This window comes from Dichomitus squalens (assembly GCF_000275845.1).
Source record: "Dichomitus squalens LYAD-421 SS1 unplaced genomic scaffold DICSQscaffold_96, whole genome shotgun sequence".
Lineage (NCBI taxonomy): Eukaryota > Fungi > Basidiomycota > Agaricomycetes > Polyporales > Polyporaceae > Dichomitus > Dichomitus squalens.
In genome coordinates this window covers 57,564-72,761 of record NW_006766978.1, presented here as the reverse complement: position 1 = coordinate 72,761, position 15,198 = coordinate 57,564, and the positions used below count along the sequence as shown (strand labels likewise).

Below are 15,198 nucleotides of genomic sequence, written 5' to 3'. Positions count from 1 at the left end.
TCCTCGTCTTGATCCTCCGCTTGCGCCAGGTCTGCGCGCACCCATACCTCATACTCGTGCGTTCTCGCCTCGTACTCGAGCTTCCAACTTTCCCTCGTTCGCTAATATACCATCCGGCCACGACACAGTCCGAGACAGATGACTTCGGCGACCCGACGGCGCTCCTCGGCTCGGAAGGCGACAAGGAGCTCGCGCGCGCGACAAAGCAGATGGGCCCGAAGTGGGTCAGCTCTGTGCGTAGCACCTTGTTTTATTCCAGTCTCTCTTCCTCGCACAATGTATGATGACTATACTGACAAGTGGAGGGCACATGCATGTAGCTCAAGAAGCGCCTCCTGGACCGCGCGGTAGCGTTCGAGATGACGTTGGAGAACGATGGCTCGGACATCGAGGGTATGTATTGTCCGAGGTGTAGAGATGGTGAGGCTTTCCAGTCTCTATCATGGGTTTCTTGGCTGTTGAACGGGCGCGATGTCGTAGTGTCTATGGAGAGCACTAGCCGTGTTCTGTCGTGCGGACATGAGATATGCGAAGGTTCGTGTGCGATGCCCACGGTAGCTATGGGAGGACAGTGCTGAGCCCATGTGGCAGAGTGCGTTCAATACCTTTCCACCTCGGAGATAGAGCACGATGGCGTGTTGTGAGTCGCACCTTGCTTCTACAATGATCTCCGGTATGCTGTCTTACGATACACGCTTGTAGCGGAAACAACGACGAGAAGGAGAACCTGCGTGCCGAGAAGGAGTTCGAGACCGCAGCTGCCAAGGGTCTCCGTCCATGTGCGTCCTCCTCCCATCTTCCTCTCCGTCGCCGTCGTGCCGGCCGCCGACATCGCGCTTCACGGACGCAGGCCCGACATGCAAGAAGATGCAGGACCTCCGCCCGAACGGCGTATTCCTCGCCTCCGCGTTCATGCCCACCCGAGACGAGGTGCGCGCCGCCGTCTGCGCGGCGCGCAGGCGTCCGCCCAGTCCCCCGCCTCCGCTAAAGAAGAAACCGAAGTTGGAGATCATCGACATCAGTGATCTCGAATCATCGAGCAGCGACGGAGACTCGGACGATAGCATGCCGGACGTGTCAGTCATGCTCAAGAGCTCGCCTAGGGATAAGGGCGAGAAGACCCTAAGCAAGCCACTCAAGGGCAAGGCTGTGAACAGGAATAGCAAGGCGAGGGCGAAAGAAGAGAGTGACGTTGATTCGGACTCGGAATTGGCCTCGGATGTCCCGAAAAAATGTATGGGAAAGAAGACGAGGCAGAAGAGTAACAAGCGGGACAGCTCAGAAGAGCTTCCCCCGGCGCCTGACGCGAATCTGCTTGCGACGTGGAAGCGGGGCGGGAGCAACGTGGAGTCGAGTGCGAAAATGATGCGTATGGTCGCGTACCTCAAAGAGTGGGAGTCCACGGGGGATAAGACGATCGTCTTCTCGCAGTGTGGGTGTCCTGCTTCCCTACAGAACGATATGTGCAGGCGCTGACGAAGTGGTGAACAGGGACGTCGATGCTTGACCTGTGTGAGCAGATCTTCTCCCGGCATGGGATACGGAGCTTGAGGTATGACGGGTCGATGAGTCGGGAGGCGAGGGAGTACTGTTTGGCGCAGTTTAGGCAGCCAGGCGGGCCAAAGGTCATCCTCGTCAGGTGAGCAGACCGCACGTGAACCCCGTGCTGTGCCCGGAGCTGACTCGTCAAATTACGCTTTACAGCCTCAAGTGTGGCGGCGTTGGCTTGAACTTGGTGTCTGCTAACCGGGTCATCAAGTGAGTCTCTCCTTCTCCGACGTGTATGGAGTGGGTATTGACATCTAAGGATAGCTTGGATCTGTCATGGAACTATGCCGCTGAATCCCAGGCGTATGACCGCGTACATCGTCTCGGCCAGGAGAAGGAGGTATTCGTAAAGCGTCTGATCATACGGAACACTATTGAGGAGCGGTAAGTTACACGCTAGAATATCTCTGCTAACGCCTACTTATCATCTTGTCTTAGTATGCTTGCGCTACAAGAGACAAAGCTCAGTAAGCTGTTCTGGTTCCTGTACGCACACACATCTTCACATTTCTCTTGTAGATCTCGCAGGGGCCGCCCTCGGAGAAGGCGGTGGAGGCAAGCTGGACAAGCTAAGCATCAAGCAAATCAAGACGGTACGTCCCTCCAAAAGCAATCTCCACACCAGTCGGCTCACGAAATTGGCTCAGCTCTTCGGCATGACGAAGAACAACAACCGCGAGCGGGATAGAAACCGTCAGCAGAACGAACATCATGTCTGAGATGGATTCCAACGGATTCCCGTCCCATGATCTCACGCGATTCCAGCAGAGTATTCCACCCGTACATTATTCGTCATATTATCGCGACGTGCGACGTAACGACTGACAGGATATTCTCCCCACTATCTTACTGCGTAACCTTCGAATTCTTTGACATAGATCCTATTGATTAGAGTATGCATAATTCTGCTTTAGTCAACATACTCTACGTGTATATTTTGGTCATTTCTGATGCACAGGATCTGTTGTACTGCCCATCTGTAGCATGCTGTCATATGTATAGTCTTGCCACATTCCTGCCTTCTGTCTCGGCGGTTTGGACTCGGCCATCGATCGAGTACAGGTTGTCTGCATGTATGGGCGGTGACAAGCAGAATAGAGGCAGAGAAGAATGTTGGGGTCATAGTGCACTGCAACCACATCTACTTGAGCTCTACAAGCAACCTTGACGCATACCACTAGTTCAAAACGGTGCCTTTTCACCGACGCTATATAAGGTTCGCTTCACCAGATGTTGTACAATGCACAGCACGAGCCAATTTAATAGTCTACAACAAATACGTGCGACAGTTACACGAGGTACCAACCGGAGATCACTGGTTGAGAAGCTGGACGAGATGTCCTGAACCCGAGCATATCCGTGGGTTCAAATCGTCTCTTGAGGCAACACCACGAGCTTCGTTCCGCTGACTTGCTTACTCTTCAGACGTTCCAGTCCAAAAGCGACGGCGGATAAGCCTCCGGAGAGTATCTCGATACGATTGGGCTAGCAATATATATAGGCGGTCAGTTGGGGCAGTAGTCTACTCCACGTCTACGCACTTCGATATCCCCGCCTTCGAATAGATTGGGAATGTTCGCAAGCAAGCTTGCACCCACTACACGATTGGTAGGAGTGGCAAGAAGACCCCTGGCAAGGTGCACCTTTTTGGACGTCTCGTCGCTCTGGGGGAGTCCCGAAGGAGAGACGACAACAAGGTCACCTTCGGGTGCCGTGAGGGCGTTCGCGAGAGGGAGCGTGTCAGGGAGTGATACAGCGTCGTAGACGAGGTCGAAGAGCCCGTCCGCCAGCTTCGTCGCCTCCACCTGGAGTTGTGCCGAGGGCAGGATGCGATCGATCACGGAAGTCGCACCCAGAGACTCCAGGTACTCGCGGTTGTGCGGAGAAGCGGTTGCGATGATAGGGGAAAACCCCGAGAGACGTGCGAGCTGGATCACTGGAGAGAAAAGCCTTTCCGTGAGTATGCTGAGTTGGAAGTAGGGGTGGCAAATCATCGACCGTATTGTCCAATGGAAGAGGATCCTCCAAGGATGAGGGCGGACTTGCTGTAATACTTGCCGCGGCCGCCCTCGACCCACGGCGGCGTGAGCCTGACGGACTGCGTGGAAGGGTCTTCGTTGTACAAAACGAGAGCTGCAGTAGGTAAGGCGACGGGGATACTTGCAGCACGATCCAATTGGATGTTCGCGGGTATCTGGGAATCATAGTCTTATGAAGGCTTCCTCTGGTACCAAGTTGTGAAACATACCTTCGCAGCAAGATGAGCGGCGGTTGTGGTATACTGAGAGAATGTCCCGTTGAGGGACTTCTGTACGGGATCGAGGGCCCCTTGGAATGCACTGGGTTGGGTTTCCTGAACATGAAGCACCACAGGGAAATGTCAATCATCGCCACTTACATTCGATCACCCACGACAAACGACGTCACACCTGCGCCTAATTGGACGACGGTGCCGGCACCGTCGATGCCGAGAATGCACGGATACCTCTCGATGAAGACACCCAAGGTCTGGACTTGCCAATCGATCGGGTTCAGCGCCGCAGCTTCGACCTTGACGAGCAGCTCCCCAGGTCCAGGTGTGGGGACCTCGGTGAAGTTCACAACAAGTTGTCCTCCTTTGGACTCGAGGTAGAGTGCTTTTTGCTGAGAAGGCATGACGGTGACGAAGGTGGTGCTCTCCGAAGGGGTTGTCGAGCGGGGCTTCCTACCCCAAGTTCCTTTATATTTGTATGTGACCCCTTACCTGACCGTTTCGGCCCCGAGAATGACTCTCTCAGGCACCTCGACAACCGATTCAACCACAGCAGCTATTTCAAAATGATGTCCAGGAAACTATAGTCCAGATTACCATCGGAGCTGTGGCCACAATGCATACGCTATTCAAGTTGGAGCAGGGCTTCTTTGTGCGATACTGTCCGAAGGCCCAATGTGGGTATCGAGCTCTGTTCACGAGGTCGTTCTGTAGGCGATCAGACGAGGTCGACCATTTGGATATCCCGAAATCGGTGAATGAGGAGAGTGGAATGAGCCATAGCATCATTCCATCTCTGTCACGAACCGGAATGACAGTAAGTCACATGATAGAAGGGGAACAAGAATGAATGGTGAAGCGGAGTTGCACTCGGGTGCCCTACCTGCTGGGGATCAGTGAGGACAAGGAGACATCCTACATCCATGTACGTGCTCACCTTGCATGTGTTCACGCTGAGCGTATGATCCGCGAACACGCCAAACAATCCAGAGGAACTGCGATTACACTAAAGATAACAATGGACGTACACTTGGGGGCCAAACGACAGCGAAACAAAGCAAACCTCTAGTACTGGGAAAAACGCTCAGAACAAACCCAAAAGATCGTCCTGCCCTCCCTGTGCCGGCTGTTGCGGAGGTTGAGGCGACAGAGCAGTGGGGGTGATGGATGGTGCTGCAGGCGCGAGTGGGGATGCCCCAAAGCCAAATCCTCCTAAGCCATTCGCAGGGGCGGGTGCCGCTGGGGTCGAGTTGAGGTTCGCGCCCCCGAAGATCGAGACGAGGTCATCTAGCGGATTGCTCGACGTTCCCGCCAATAGGTTCGCTGCTGCAGGAGTTTGTGCTAGGATGGTAGTGGCAGCGAGACCGGATGGCTGGCCGTCGCCTTGAACGTCGTCGTCGAAGTCGAGGAGGTTCTCCGCCTGTTGGCCGGCAGCAACAGTCTGGAGAGCTTTCTGCGTTGCGATGCGATCGTCCGCAAGTCTAGGTAGATAGCTCAGTTAGAAGTTGTAGAGGTTTCGAACCGGAAGAAACTACGGACTCTGCTTTCTTCTGCTGCACTGTATCCGCGCCAATGCGTCCCCGGCCAACAAACGTCTCCGCAGGTTTGTGGTATACGCTGGCGAGCAGGGGGATCTCTCCCAAGAGCTCCTCCAGTAATACAGCAGACACTGTTGTTCGGGGAAGGGTTATGGGTGGACGTACAGCGAGTACAACGGCCTGTGGACACTGGTCAGTAACAACAGAGGATGCGTTGTCAGGCTGCGCACCTTGGCAGCACCAGGATCTGTTGACAACAATCGCCAGTAGATGTAAGCACGATCGCGCACATCGGGCGAATCGCAGTCCTTCGTCGCCGTATTGAGCACCTTCTGCACGAGACCTTGCGAACTTTCAGGCTTTTGGAGGTAGAGCTTGACCACAGCCGTCAAGGTTTGTAGTTGTACCTGTCGTCATAACCCCATGCGACACAGGATGAAGCCGATAAGTCAATATCAGCTTCTTCACCCTTTGGAGAAACCATTAACGAGCTGTGAAGACATACAGGGTAGGACTCTTCCGTAAACGTGTCGACGAAGATACCAAGGAGCTCATCAGCGTTGTCGATCTTCTTCGCGTATTCGCCGATGATCCAGATAAGCGACGCCTTGGCTTCTGGTTCGTCAAGCTCGTCGAGGTTCGCGCATAGCGTCGGAATGACGCCTTCGTATGTTGATGGGTACTTCCGGAAGATGTCCTGTTTATATCGGTGTGTACGGCTAGTAAGCGATTGAACTCCGCGGGGTACGCTAGGTAGTCAGCGACGGGTAACGTACCTTCATCACGACCACAGCTTCCTGTACGACGTAGCTAACCCGTGTACCGATGAGCTCGAGCAGGACATTGACACAGCGTTCCGCCGCCTCGTCAATCTTGATTGCGGTTTGGCCGATAGCCTTGATACTTCTCCGGACGAAGTCGACGTCAACCTCCTGGGCGTACCTGACCACGGAATCTGTCAGCGCTGTCAAGATGATCAACATGCACGGGCAACACGACACGCACTCTTTTAGTTCGCTCAACAGAGGGTCTACGTTGTTTTCGGAGGCCAAGCGTACCATGATATCTAGCTTTTCGACCTTGACATACAACGGGTCATTGTACTTGCAAAAGAATACGCGCAACTCGTTCGACAAGAGATCCGGGCGCTTCTGGAGTAGGAGGTTGATGTTACGGAGGGCGACCCACTGCACCTCCGGAGGATTAGAGAGGAGGGTCACTAGTGGCGGCGCCATTTTACGAATAAGCGTCTTAGAGAGGTTTTCAGAACTGATGTCACGCATGTGGATCATCACGACCTGAACGGGCAGCTAAGACAGGGCAGTTCCAAGAGACGGAAACGAAGGCGCACCTTAATAGCGGAAAGGACAACGCTTGCATTCGCATGTTGGAATTGGGGCACAACACGCTCGCAGATATGCTCGCTCTCGCCAGCGTCTTCTGCGGTGTACCGTGCGAGGACGTTCAGAATCGCTACTCGACCCCATTCCGAACACTCGTTGAGCGCAACCAAGAGCTTGTTGACAATGTCGGTCGAAATCGGAAACTGGTCCCGTGGGACGCCCGCAGCGACGGCGGCGGCGTGTATGTCTGTCAGGGCAGCGACAGTGTTTGCTACCACCTTAGAGAGGGGGCGGGATGTCAGCAACAGGACACATCCACGGCCAAGGCATACGGTCTAAAGGAAGAGCGGCGTTCCGACGCTAGAATTTCCTGGACCACAAGAGCAGCAGGGACAGAACTCGTGGTCCGGCGGTCCTATATCGCTACAGGGACGTGCCAAGTTACCAGGCTATCTCTTGAACGCGAGGCGCGTTCGTCAAACTCGGGGATGTGCACGCGCTCTGTACGTTACACATTCGTACTGTGTGCTCCTCGCTTATAGATTCTGTGTTCGCGCGCATAGATGTCAGCGCGAGAGCTCATACGCCACCAATGGTTCGCATGTAACGCGGCTCACCGCACGCTATGTAGCACTACACTTCCGATTCTGATTGTAGGCTTGTATAGGAAGCCACCACGTCGGTGGCTTTGGATTCGAGGGCATGCAGGATAGGAAAGAAATGCACAGATAGGTATGGTACCACGTACCATAGGATTGCTGTCCGCAATCATGTCCCGCAGTTGCTCCAGAAACCCATTTTCGATCACAAGCTCCGGTTTCAGGTCGTACAGCTTCGCAACGCAGAGTGCCGCCGTCTTGCGCACATAGGGGTTGTCGTCCTTCAGACACTTCTGGAGAGGGTCGCATAGGTAGTCGATGATCTTCTCGGCACGGAGACAGCCCATAGTTCGGATTGCGAGAGCGCGTACGAGCGGGTTCGGGTCATCCGTGTCCTTTACGAAGGTATTGACGGCCAGGATCACGAGTTCCGGTTGTGTCTTGGCGTAATTCATGAGATATAGGTATACGAGCTTCTTCTGCTCAAGATCGTCCGTTTGCATGTTCTTCAGGACATCGGGGAAGAGACCGCTGACGTCTTGCATTCCTGTTGGTACAACGCTTTCGTCGGGAAGACGCATGACTCACCTTTTTGAACGGTCATATTTGCAATCACCCGTTTGATGGCATCCTTGCGTTTATCCTTGTACTCGCTATTGAGATCGGCAGCGAGTTCAAAGTTCTCTCCCTTTCGGGGCGGGGCGCGAAAGCTGGACATATCGTTGCGCTAAGATCTAGGCCCCTTCAGGTATAGACACGGGAAGAGCTAGTTGTATCCCGAATGTGCGTCAGTAGTACCAGCGATAGAGCAGGACGCAAGCCAAGCGAAGGTGATAGCGGAGATGACGACGAGAACGTCTTGCAAGTACTGCGATGAGGCTCTGCTGTAAGAAATGCGCGCTTACTGAACCAAGACATCATAAGATAGTGTTATTCACTATATTTTACTCTTTATTATGACTTCTTTTGCTGCTTGTTTACACGTACTTACCCAGTCGTACAGCGATCAATAACATTTCTTCTCGCTACAACGTCTATGTCACTCATAATGCTATAGCACACCCACCCACCCTGGTCTTCGCCAAGCACTGCGGAACGTCTGTTGTCTCGCACGCATTCTGAGGCACTTACATCATACAGCTCGTCGATGTTGAGACCACCACTCAACGGCAGGACGCGCATAGTTCTGAGAGCGCAGAACTTGGGTCTCATCTGACAACAATGCTGCAAGGGCAAGAGAAGAGAAATATGTATGTGATTTGGCATCTATGCTGGTGAATTTTCTCTGTAGAAGATGCTGATTGCCTGCTATAACTTGGAGATGTAGTTGCGAATCCATCTTCGTCCTGCTATTCAGTATTTTCGCGGAATCACTGGATGTGCCAACCTCGCTACGCACAACGCATTTCTAACGGTAGAGGACTTGAGTCCCGAATTAAAACAAGGTCAGCGTCCTCGTCCTCGTCGCAGACCTATTGCCGCTGGAGCAGGGTAATGTCAATCGAATGTCTCAAGAAGGTGCGGACCAGATCGGCAAGCTTCTCAGGACCAGGCCAATCACATGGTGGAATACATTACGGCTGATGACTAATTGAAGGAGGATGGGTACGTGGACCTGCTACTTTGTCTCTGCATTCCTGCGGACGCTCACCCCCTTCCTGCATTGGAGTTAGATAGCAATGGTACGCTTTGTGCCTGGCCACTGCCAGTTTCAACTTTCCTTGTGAGTTCCGGCTCTTGAGTGAGTACTGGTGGGTTTACCGCAATGCCAGCGTCATATTCGAGGCTCGCCTGCAAAACTCGTGTTTCTCGCGAATGCACCTCCCGATTGCATGCCAATCACCTGCTTTGAGCATTCGTTGCATGGCGTGCGTAGTCGCCGGAACGAATTTACCCCAGGACTATTCAGTATCGTTGCGTGTATGCACGTTTCGATGTCACTACTGACTAAAACTAAACCAGGGGGGGCCATCTGATCTCTAAACGCAACAGCCTCGTGGCATCTGTGGGTACTATTATCACGGGCGCTCCTTGCCAAAACGTGTCGAACCAGGGTACCTGACCAAAGGAACGAGTATTCACCACAAAGGATATCGCGAAGTTGTTCCCGTCTCCGGAGCGACGGCGGTATCGGCCTCACGATCTACGAAAGTTACCCATATCTTTGCCCACCCTTCGTCGATCGACGGTTCCACAGTTTTAGCATCACCCGGTACCGCTCGAGCATCCTCCGGCGAAAACGTGTTCAACACGTTCAGCTACCAACGATGCCATCTCGCATCGATGACTGCGTCGTGGCTGAAATCATCAACGGGGTTCAGGATTGGTCTCTCACGAGGCTCCCTACACGTGTACTTTTACGCTCGCTGCTCCTCATGATCAGGATACCCCGGTTCCGGGACCAGTGCCAAACTTCCTTCGTTCTAGTGCCGAAACATATCTGCCTCACTCCAGGTGGCGTTCAGGAAAGGATGATCAACGAAGGACGCACACCTTCCAAACATAGCACTTACGTTTCCCGGATAGTGAGTATATCTCCCAGCTTGTTTTCAGCGTGGCGCTATACTCACTAATACTAGTTTAGAATTGGCCGCTCGCAGACAGCACCCGCAAATTTCATTCCGCTTCATCTCGAGGATGACCATGGCATTCCTCCTGCACTCTCGGACCTAACGGTCAGTAGATTCGTGTATCAACGATCGATCTACGCTAAGCACCCTGCGGCAGCATAGCGATTATACCACCGAGGCCGCCGTACGCAGCTCCCCAGCGTTATTCACTAATGCTTAGGGCCTGCGCAGATTACGTATCGTTGCATACTCCTACCACAGATCTTGAACGTGCTTATGGCACGAAAAACAGCATGGTCATGGGTGATCGTGGGCGTATTCATACGCCCAACCGGCAGACGCCTTCTGAATACGTTCTGGGCCTGATGTGCCTTTCTCCGCATCATGATAAGCGCCAGACTCAAAGGAGGTTTGAACAGAGCGGTTCACCTTCAGGAACGCTTTCCAGTGGCGTCTTCCGCGGCCCGTACCTCACCCGGTGGCCTCATGATGCTACAACATGAAGTACGTTCATCTTGTGAGGTGCAATCCAATGAAATCTCACCCAAGCCCCGACATGTGCTTGTTGAGGGTAGGGAACCATCGCGAGGCCTACACTTCGCGTCGTACGGATTGAACAGCGGCGGGGCAATTGCGTACTGCCACACTGGTCAGTGACGCCCGGGGAACAACGTAATAACGCCAGACACGTCGGCGCGTCTCAAGCGACGCCGCTCGTCATTGCGAAATGTGCCGTCAAGATGCCCTGTAACCTTCCGTTGTGGCAACACGACGCGTTCCCCCGACGCGCGCTGGTCAACAAATAGGTCTTTCGCATCCCTGCCCACGTTGCATGCGTACAGTGATACTTAGCACGCAGTGCGGCGTTTCGTGCCGCATGTCGGAGCCGATCGCCCAGCAAGTACTAGTTGCCAACCGAACGAGCCCGCGTATCGGTGTCGCCACGGTGCGTACGCACTTCACACTTGAAAGGCAGCTGCGCACTCGTCTTCTGGGCTGCATCGTCTCACGCTGTTCGTGGCATCCACAGAGTGCCTACGACCCCCAGAACACCGACAGACGCTGCTCCGCGATGTCTGAGGCCGCGCTGAGCTCCAGAAGTCAGGATCTGTCAATTCGGAGTGAGCGGCACGCCTCGTGTCCTCCCACTTCGTGTGCTCTCTGGCTAACGGTTTTGAGATCAGCCTCTGACGGGCAATCTCACCAATAAATGTCGCATGGAAACGATGAACTCCCTTTCTCTTCATTCCCGGCTCGCACCCCGCTGTGTAATCCCTCCCGCGATCCTTCTATCAACGGTCTGACGATCCATGGGTGTCTCCGTCACCACGAGCCTCCTCACCGCCTGGCATGCCGCTGCTGTCATCCTGTTCCTCCTCATCATTCGGGGGGCTATTCTGCGAAAACGCAGGGGACCGATGCCTCCTGGTCCCGTTGGTTGGCCCATCATCGGCAACGCGCTAGATATTCCCCTGAACCACAGCTGGAAAACATTTGCCAAGTGGGGCGAGCGATGGGGTACGTTTCGTGATGCTTGCTTCTCGTACTGGGCTCATGAATCTGTAGGGAATCTGATGTCTGTAGTCCTCCTTGGGCAGCCAATGGTCATCATCAACTCGTACAAGCACGCGTACGAGCTGTTGGAGAAGCGGTCTGCGATCTACTCTGACCGCCCTCACATGGTCATGGCCGGCGACATCGTAGGCTGGGACCAAATTCTCGTACTCCTCAGATACGGTAACCAATTCCGCGAATACCGCCGACTCATGGCGCGCGTCCTCGGCTCGCGCAAGAGCGTGGAGGAATTCGTCCCAATCATCGAAGAGCAGACAGGGAAACTTCTAGCTCGTCTCCTCCGTGAGCCCGCGTCTGACTTGCCGTCACAGATTCGCAAGTACGTATCTCGATCCTTCAATTGAGCGTACTAGGGTCGTACTGCTGCCGAGACTTCTGTCATCAGCTTCGCGAGCGTCTCTCATGCTGACAAAAACTCATGACAGGATGACTGGGTCAATAGTTCTAATGATATCGTACGGGTATGAACCACAGGAGAACGATGATCCTCTGATCAGGATGGCAGACGAGGCCACGGAGCAAGCTGCCGAAGTCGCCCAGCCTGGCGCATTTTTCGTTGACGTCTTCCCATTCCGTAAGTGCCGCACTTCTAGCCGGCGCGTTCCTCGCATTAACTTTCTCGATGACATGGTTCTTGGACTCCGACTCGCAACCTGCAGTGAAGTACGTACCGTCGTGGATGCCCGGCGCCGGATGGAAGCGCAAGGGTGAGAGGTACAGGGCGAACATGGACCAGATGAGCGCTGTTCCACACCAATTCGTGAAGGATAAAATGGTGCGTTCCACCCGAGACGCCGCGCCAATGTATGCAAGTGCTGGGGCTAATATTTCCGATTTGATTCGTCCAGGGGGCTGGGACGGCGCTCCCAAGCTTTACATCCACGATGCTTGCCGGCAACCCGGCTCCAGACGAGGAGTACAGGATCAAGATGTCGGCCGCCTCGATTTATTCCGGTGGTGCGGATACGGTGAGATGTCCTGAACTGTCAGCTGAACCTGTCAGGAGCTCACGGTCGCTCATTCCTCTAGACTGTATCGGCCGAGCTGACGTTCATCCTCGCCATGAGTTTATGGCCGGCGGTGCAGAAGAAGGCGCAGGAGGAGCTGGATGCTGCTGTAGGACATGACCGTTTGCCAACCTATGCCGATGTCGTGCAATTGCCATACTTGAATGCAATATACCTCGAGACGCTTCGTTGGAACCAAGTTGTTCCACTCGGTGAGCAGTCGATTGCTCTTCCTTCTGCAGACGTGGTGTTGACAAGTATGTTCCCAGGTGTGCCCCATGCCACCCTGGAGGATGATGTCTATGAGGGCTATTTCATCCCCAAGGGCAGCATAGTCTGCATAAACCAGTGGTAAGGGTAACGCTTGGTACGGCCAAGGACGGTACTGAATTCTCTTGGACGCAGGAATATTTTGCACGACCCGGAAATTTACGCCGATCCCTTTACCTTCAACCCAGAGAGGTTTCTTTCTGGGCATGGCAAGGAGCCTGAGCTGGATCCCCGCAAAGTTGCGTTCGGCTTTGGCCGCCGGTGAGTACTCTTGTCTTGGTTGACCACAAGTTCGTCAATCTGATGATCCCATAGCATCTGCCCCGGAATCCATCTCGCGGAGTCCTCCGTACTTATGGTCGCTGCGATGCTTCTCTCGGTGTTCAATATCAAGAATCCCCTGAACGAACATGGTATCCCCATTACTCCACAAACCGCAGAACACACCGGCGGAACCATCAGGTATCTGCGTGTGTATGGACCGAGAGATATGCCAGTCGCTCATGAATGATCTAGTCACCCCGCACCTTTCACGTGCACGATTGAACCACGATCTGACAAGGCAAAAGCCTTGATTCTCGCGTTGCAAGAGCGCAGTTAGATCTCCCTCACCGCACCGATTGTCATCGGCAGCAACACTACTTCTTGAAACGACCCCTTGCCCATCATCTATGACGAGACAGTCTAACGCTGGCGTATGTACCTCTAGATGTTATGATCATGACGCCACTGTTTCACCTAGCTGTACTGTACAATCTCCTGCTCGCCATCTCTACGTATTATGCTCCTCGACAGTTATCGCTCTTTAGTCTTGCTGTGTGGTCTATTGTAGTGTCGCATAACCTCGAGCCTCAGCTCATTTGCATGGCCAGCATGCCTCAGGACAGACGTGCGATTCACGCGCGCACCTGACATAAAGAACGAACATGTGCACTCATGCACCCGTAAGTATCTGCAGGAAGAAGGATCGTTCATCGTCATCACTCAATCCACCGGCTTGAGCTACATCTTCTTCCCATGAGCTATATATGTCTCAGCAGCCCGGTTATACAGTCAACATGTGTGATATGTGCCTCAACACATGAGACAGCGGCTGCTTCCCAACTCAAAACATCTGGATCTACCTTCGCACACCTCTTCCTCCATGTCATTATACGTGAATGTTAGCTACCTATCTGCTTATTTCTCGCCACATTCGCGGCTGTTGCAACGTCGTCCGAATTGAAGGAATGCGCCCGAAGCGGCACGAAGGGCCCTATGTTGTTGGCGGAGGACAGAACGAGAGAGACTGCCGACTGCCTTGTTCCCTCTGGAGACGGCCGCATGTGGTGGGCGGTCGGGCAATGTAGGTGTCTATGAATAATGGGAAGACGTTGTATTGTCTGGGAGAAGGCACGATACATACGTGGTAATGTATACTGCATCATGTTGCCATCTCTTGATTACCATACGAGCGACGAAGACCATGAGAGGAAAGAGCGGGACAGACACAACTACTCAGAGTCCACGCTGATACATACACACCAAAGCGTGTACCGCAAACACAAGCCTGAATCAAACACGAGTACAACTGTACAAGTACAATTCACTGGAGTGGACCGTTAGCATCTCATCTTAGATGCCCATCACGAAACCGTACCCAAATCCCGAGCATGCATACAAAAAGCACTCAATAATTCAAAGCCCCAAACGAATGACCCGCAACGTTTCACCTTCGAAGATGGAAGACATTAGTACCGTCTACTGATTATCCAAGCCTTCATAGGCCAACTAGGTGAACTCACCCCCACACCCGTAGACTCTCAGAGACCCACCGGGCGATACTTGCTACACTCCCCTGAGAAGCAGTGGTGCCGTCCTGCCTCTCCTCCTTCAGGCAGTCGACCGCGCCGTCCTTTTCCACGTGACACACGGATCTGCCCAACGCATCAGCACCTGCGTTCGGCCCAAGACAGTATACACCGACTCCTCACCCTGCGCTGCAGAACTTGCCGTCTATGAAACAGTCCCGCGCCGCGCAAACATCAGTTGACGGTCCACAATGGATCACAGAGGAACCGCACGCACTTGAGCAACACTGAGCTCCGTTCAACGGATAACACGCCGTGCTCGAGCATGGGGCCCACCCGAGGGGACACTGTCGGTGAAGGCCCTTGGACGCGCCCAAGTACGACTGCTGCCGCTGGATCCCGTACCACCGCGTCGCCTCAGACCGGGCGCCCGACTCACTGCTGGTCGTCTGCTGGGCGCATACTTCAGACGCCAAAGCAAGCAACCATACGAGAAAGCAAATGGCGTGGATGGAAGGATGCATCTATGTAGCGGAAGAGGTAAGGGGCCAGGGCGCTTCTCCTGGGTGCGGCGGCTAGGGAAGAAACAACGAAGGTGAAGGCGAACGACAAAGGTGGAGAAGGTTGAGTGGAGCAACTGCAACAGCACGCATGTAGCGCCTTTATTGACGTCTGGGCTGCGAGGTAGTCACGGAAGCCAAGATAGT

At 53.9% G+C, this 15,198-nt stretch overlaps 4 protein-coding genes across 4 annotated transcripts; 2 read left to right on the top strand and 2 right to left on the bottom strand.

Annotated features, from left to right (window-relative positions):
• Nucleotides 1-128: 128 nt before the first annotated feature.
• Nucleotides 129-2,267, top strand: DICSQDRAFT_130389 (P-loop containing nucleoside triphosphate hydrolase protein; the record flags this gene model as incomplete). The annotated part of the gene is made up of 12 exons (XM_007371298.1): nucleotides 129-233; nucleotides 321-393; nucleotides 481-534; nucleotides 592-640; nucleotides 703-779; nucleotides 851-1,432; nucleotides 1,492-1,639; nucleotides 1,705-1,758; nucleotides 1,813-1,932; nucleotides 1,987-2,015; nucleotides 2,068-2,141; nucleotides 2,196-2,267. Coding segments are annotated over 12 exons (1,437 nt in total), but the record flags the coding sequence as incomplete, so codon positions are not given.
• Nucleotides 2,268-2,796: 529 nt separating this feature from the next.
• On the bottom strand, nucleotides 2,797-4,203 carry DICSQDRAFT_184107 (GroES-like protein; the record flags this gene model as incomplete). The annotated part of the gene is made up of 5 exons (XM_007371297.1): nucleotides 2,797-3,033; nucleotides 3,090-3,484; nucleotides 3,547-3,742; nucleotides 3,797-3,887; nucleotides 3,947-4,203. The coding sequence occupies 5 exons, from the start codon at nucleotides 4,201-4,203 to the stop codon at nucleotides 2,914-2,916; spliced, it is 1,059 nt and encodes a 352-aa protein (XP_007371359.1). The 3' UTR covers nucleotides 2,797-2,913.
• Nucleotides 4,204-4,834: 631 nt separating this feature from the next.
• On the bottom strand, nucleotides 4,835-8,073 carry DICSQDRAFT_184106 (clathrin binding protein). The gene is made up of 9 exons (XM_007371296.1): nucleotides 7,868-8,073; nucleotides 7,429-7,817; nucleotides 6,689-6,958; nucleotides 6,343-6,635; nucleotides 6,114-6,279; nucleotides 5,843-6,034; nucleotides 5,568-5,744; nucleotides 5,339-5,517; nucleotides 4,835-5,280 (listed from the first exon to the last, which is right to left on the bottom strand). The coding sequence occupies exons 1-9, from the start codon at nucleotides 7,995-7,997 to the stop codon at nucleotides 4,884-4,886; spliced, it is 2,193 nt and encodes a 730-aa protein (XP_007371358.1). The 5' UTR covers nucleotides 7,998-8,073; the 3' UTR covers nucleotides 4,835-4,883.
• Nucleotides 8,074-11,159: 3,086 nt separating this feature from the next.
• DICSQDRAFT_72553 (cytochrome P450) lies at nucleotides 11,160-13,302 on the top strand (the record flags this gene model as incomplete). The annotated part of the gene is made up of 10 exons (XM_007371295.1): nucleotides 11,160-11,367; nucleotides 11,416-11,743; nucleotides 11,850-11,998; nucleotides 12,084-12,199; nucleotides 12,273-12,392; nucleotides 12,454-12,643; nucleotides 12,701-12,782; nucleotides 12,837-12,962; nucleotides 13,017-13,163; nucleotides 13,218-13,302. The coding sequence occupies 10 exons, from the start codon at nucleotides 11,160-11,162 to the stop codon at nucleotides 13,300-13,302; spliced, it is 1,551 nt and encodes a 516-aa protein (XP_007371357.1).
• Nucleotides 13,303-15,198: the final 1,896 nt, after the last annotated feature.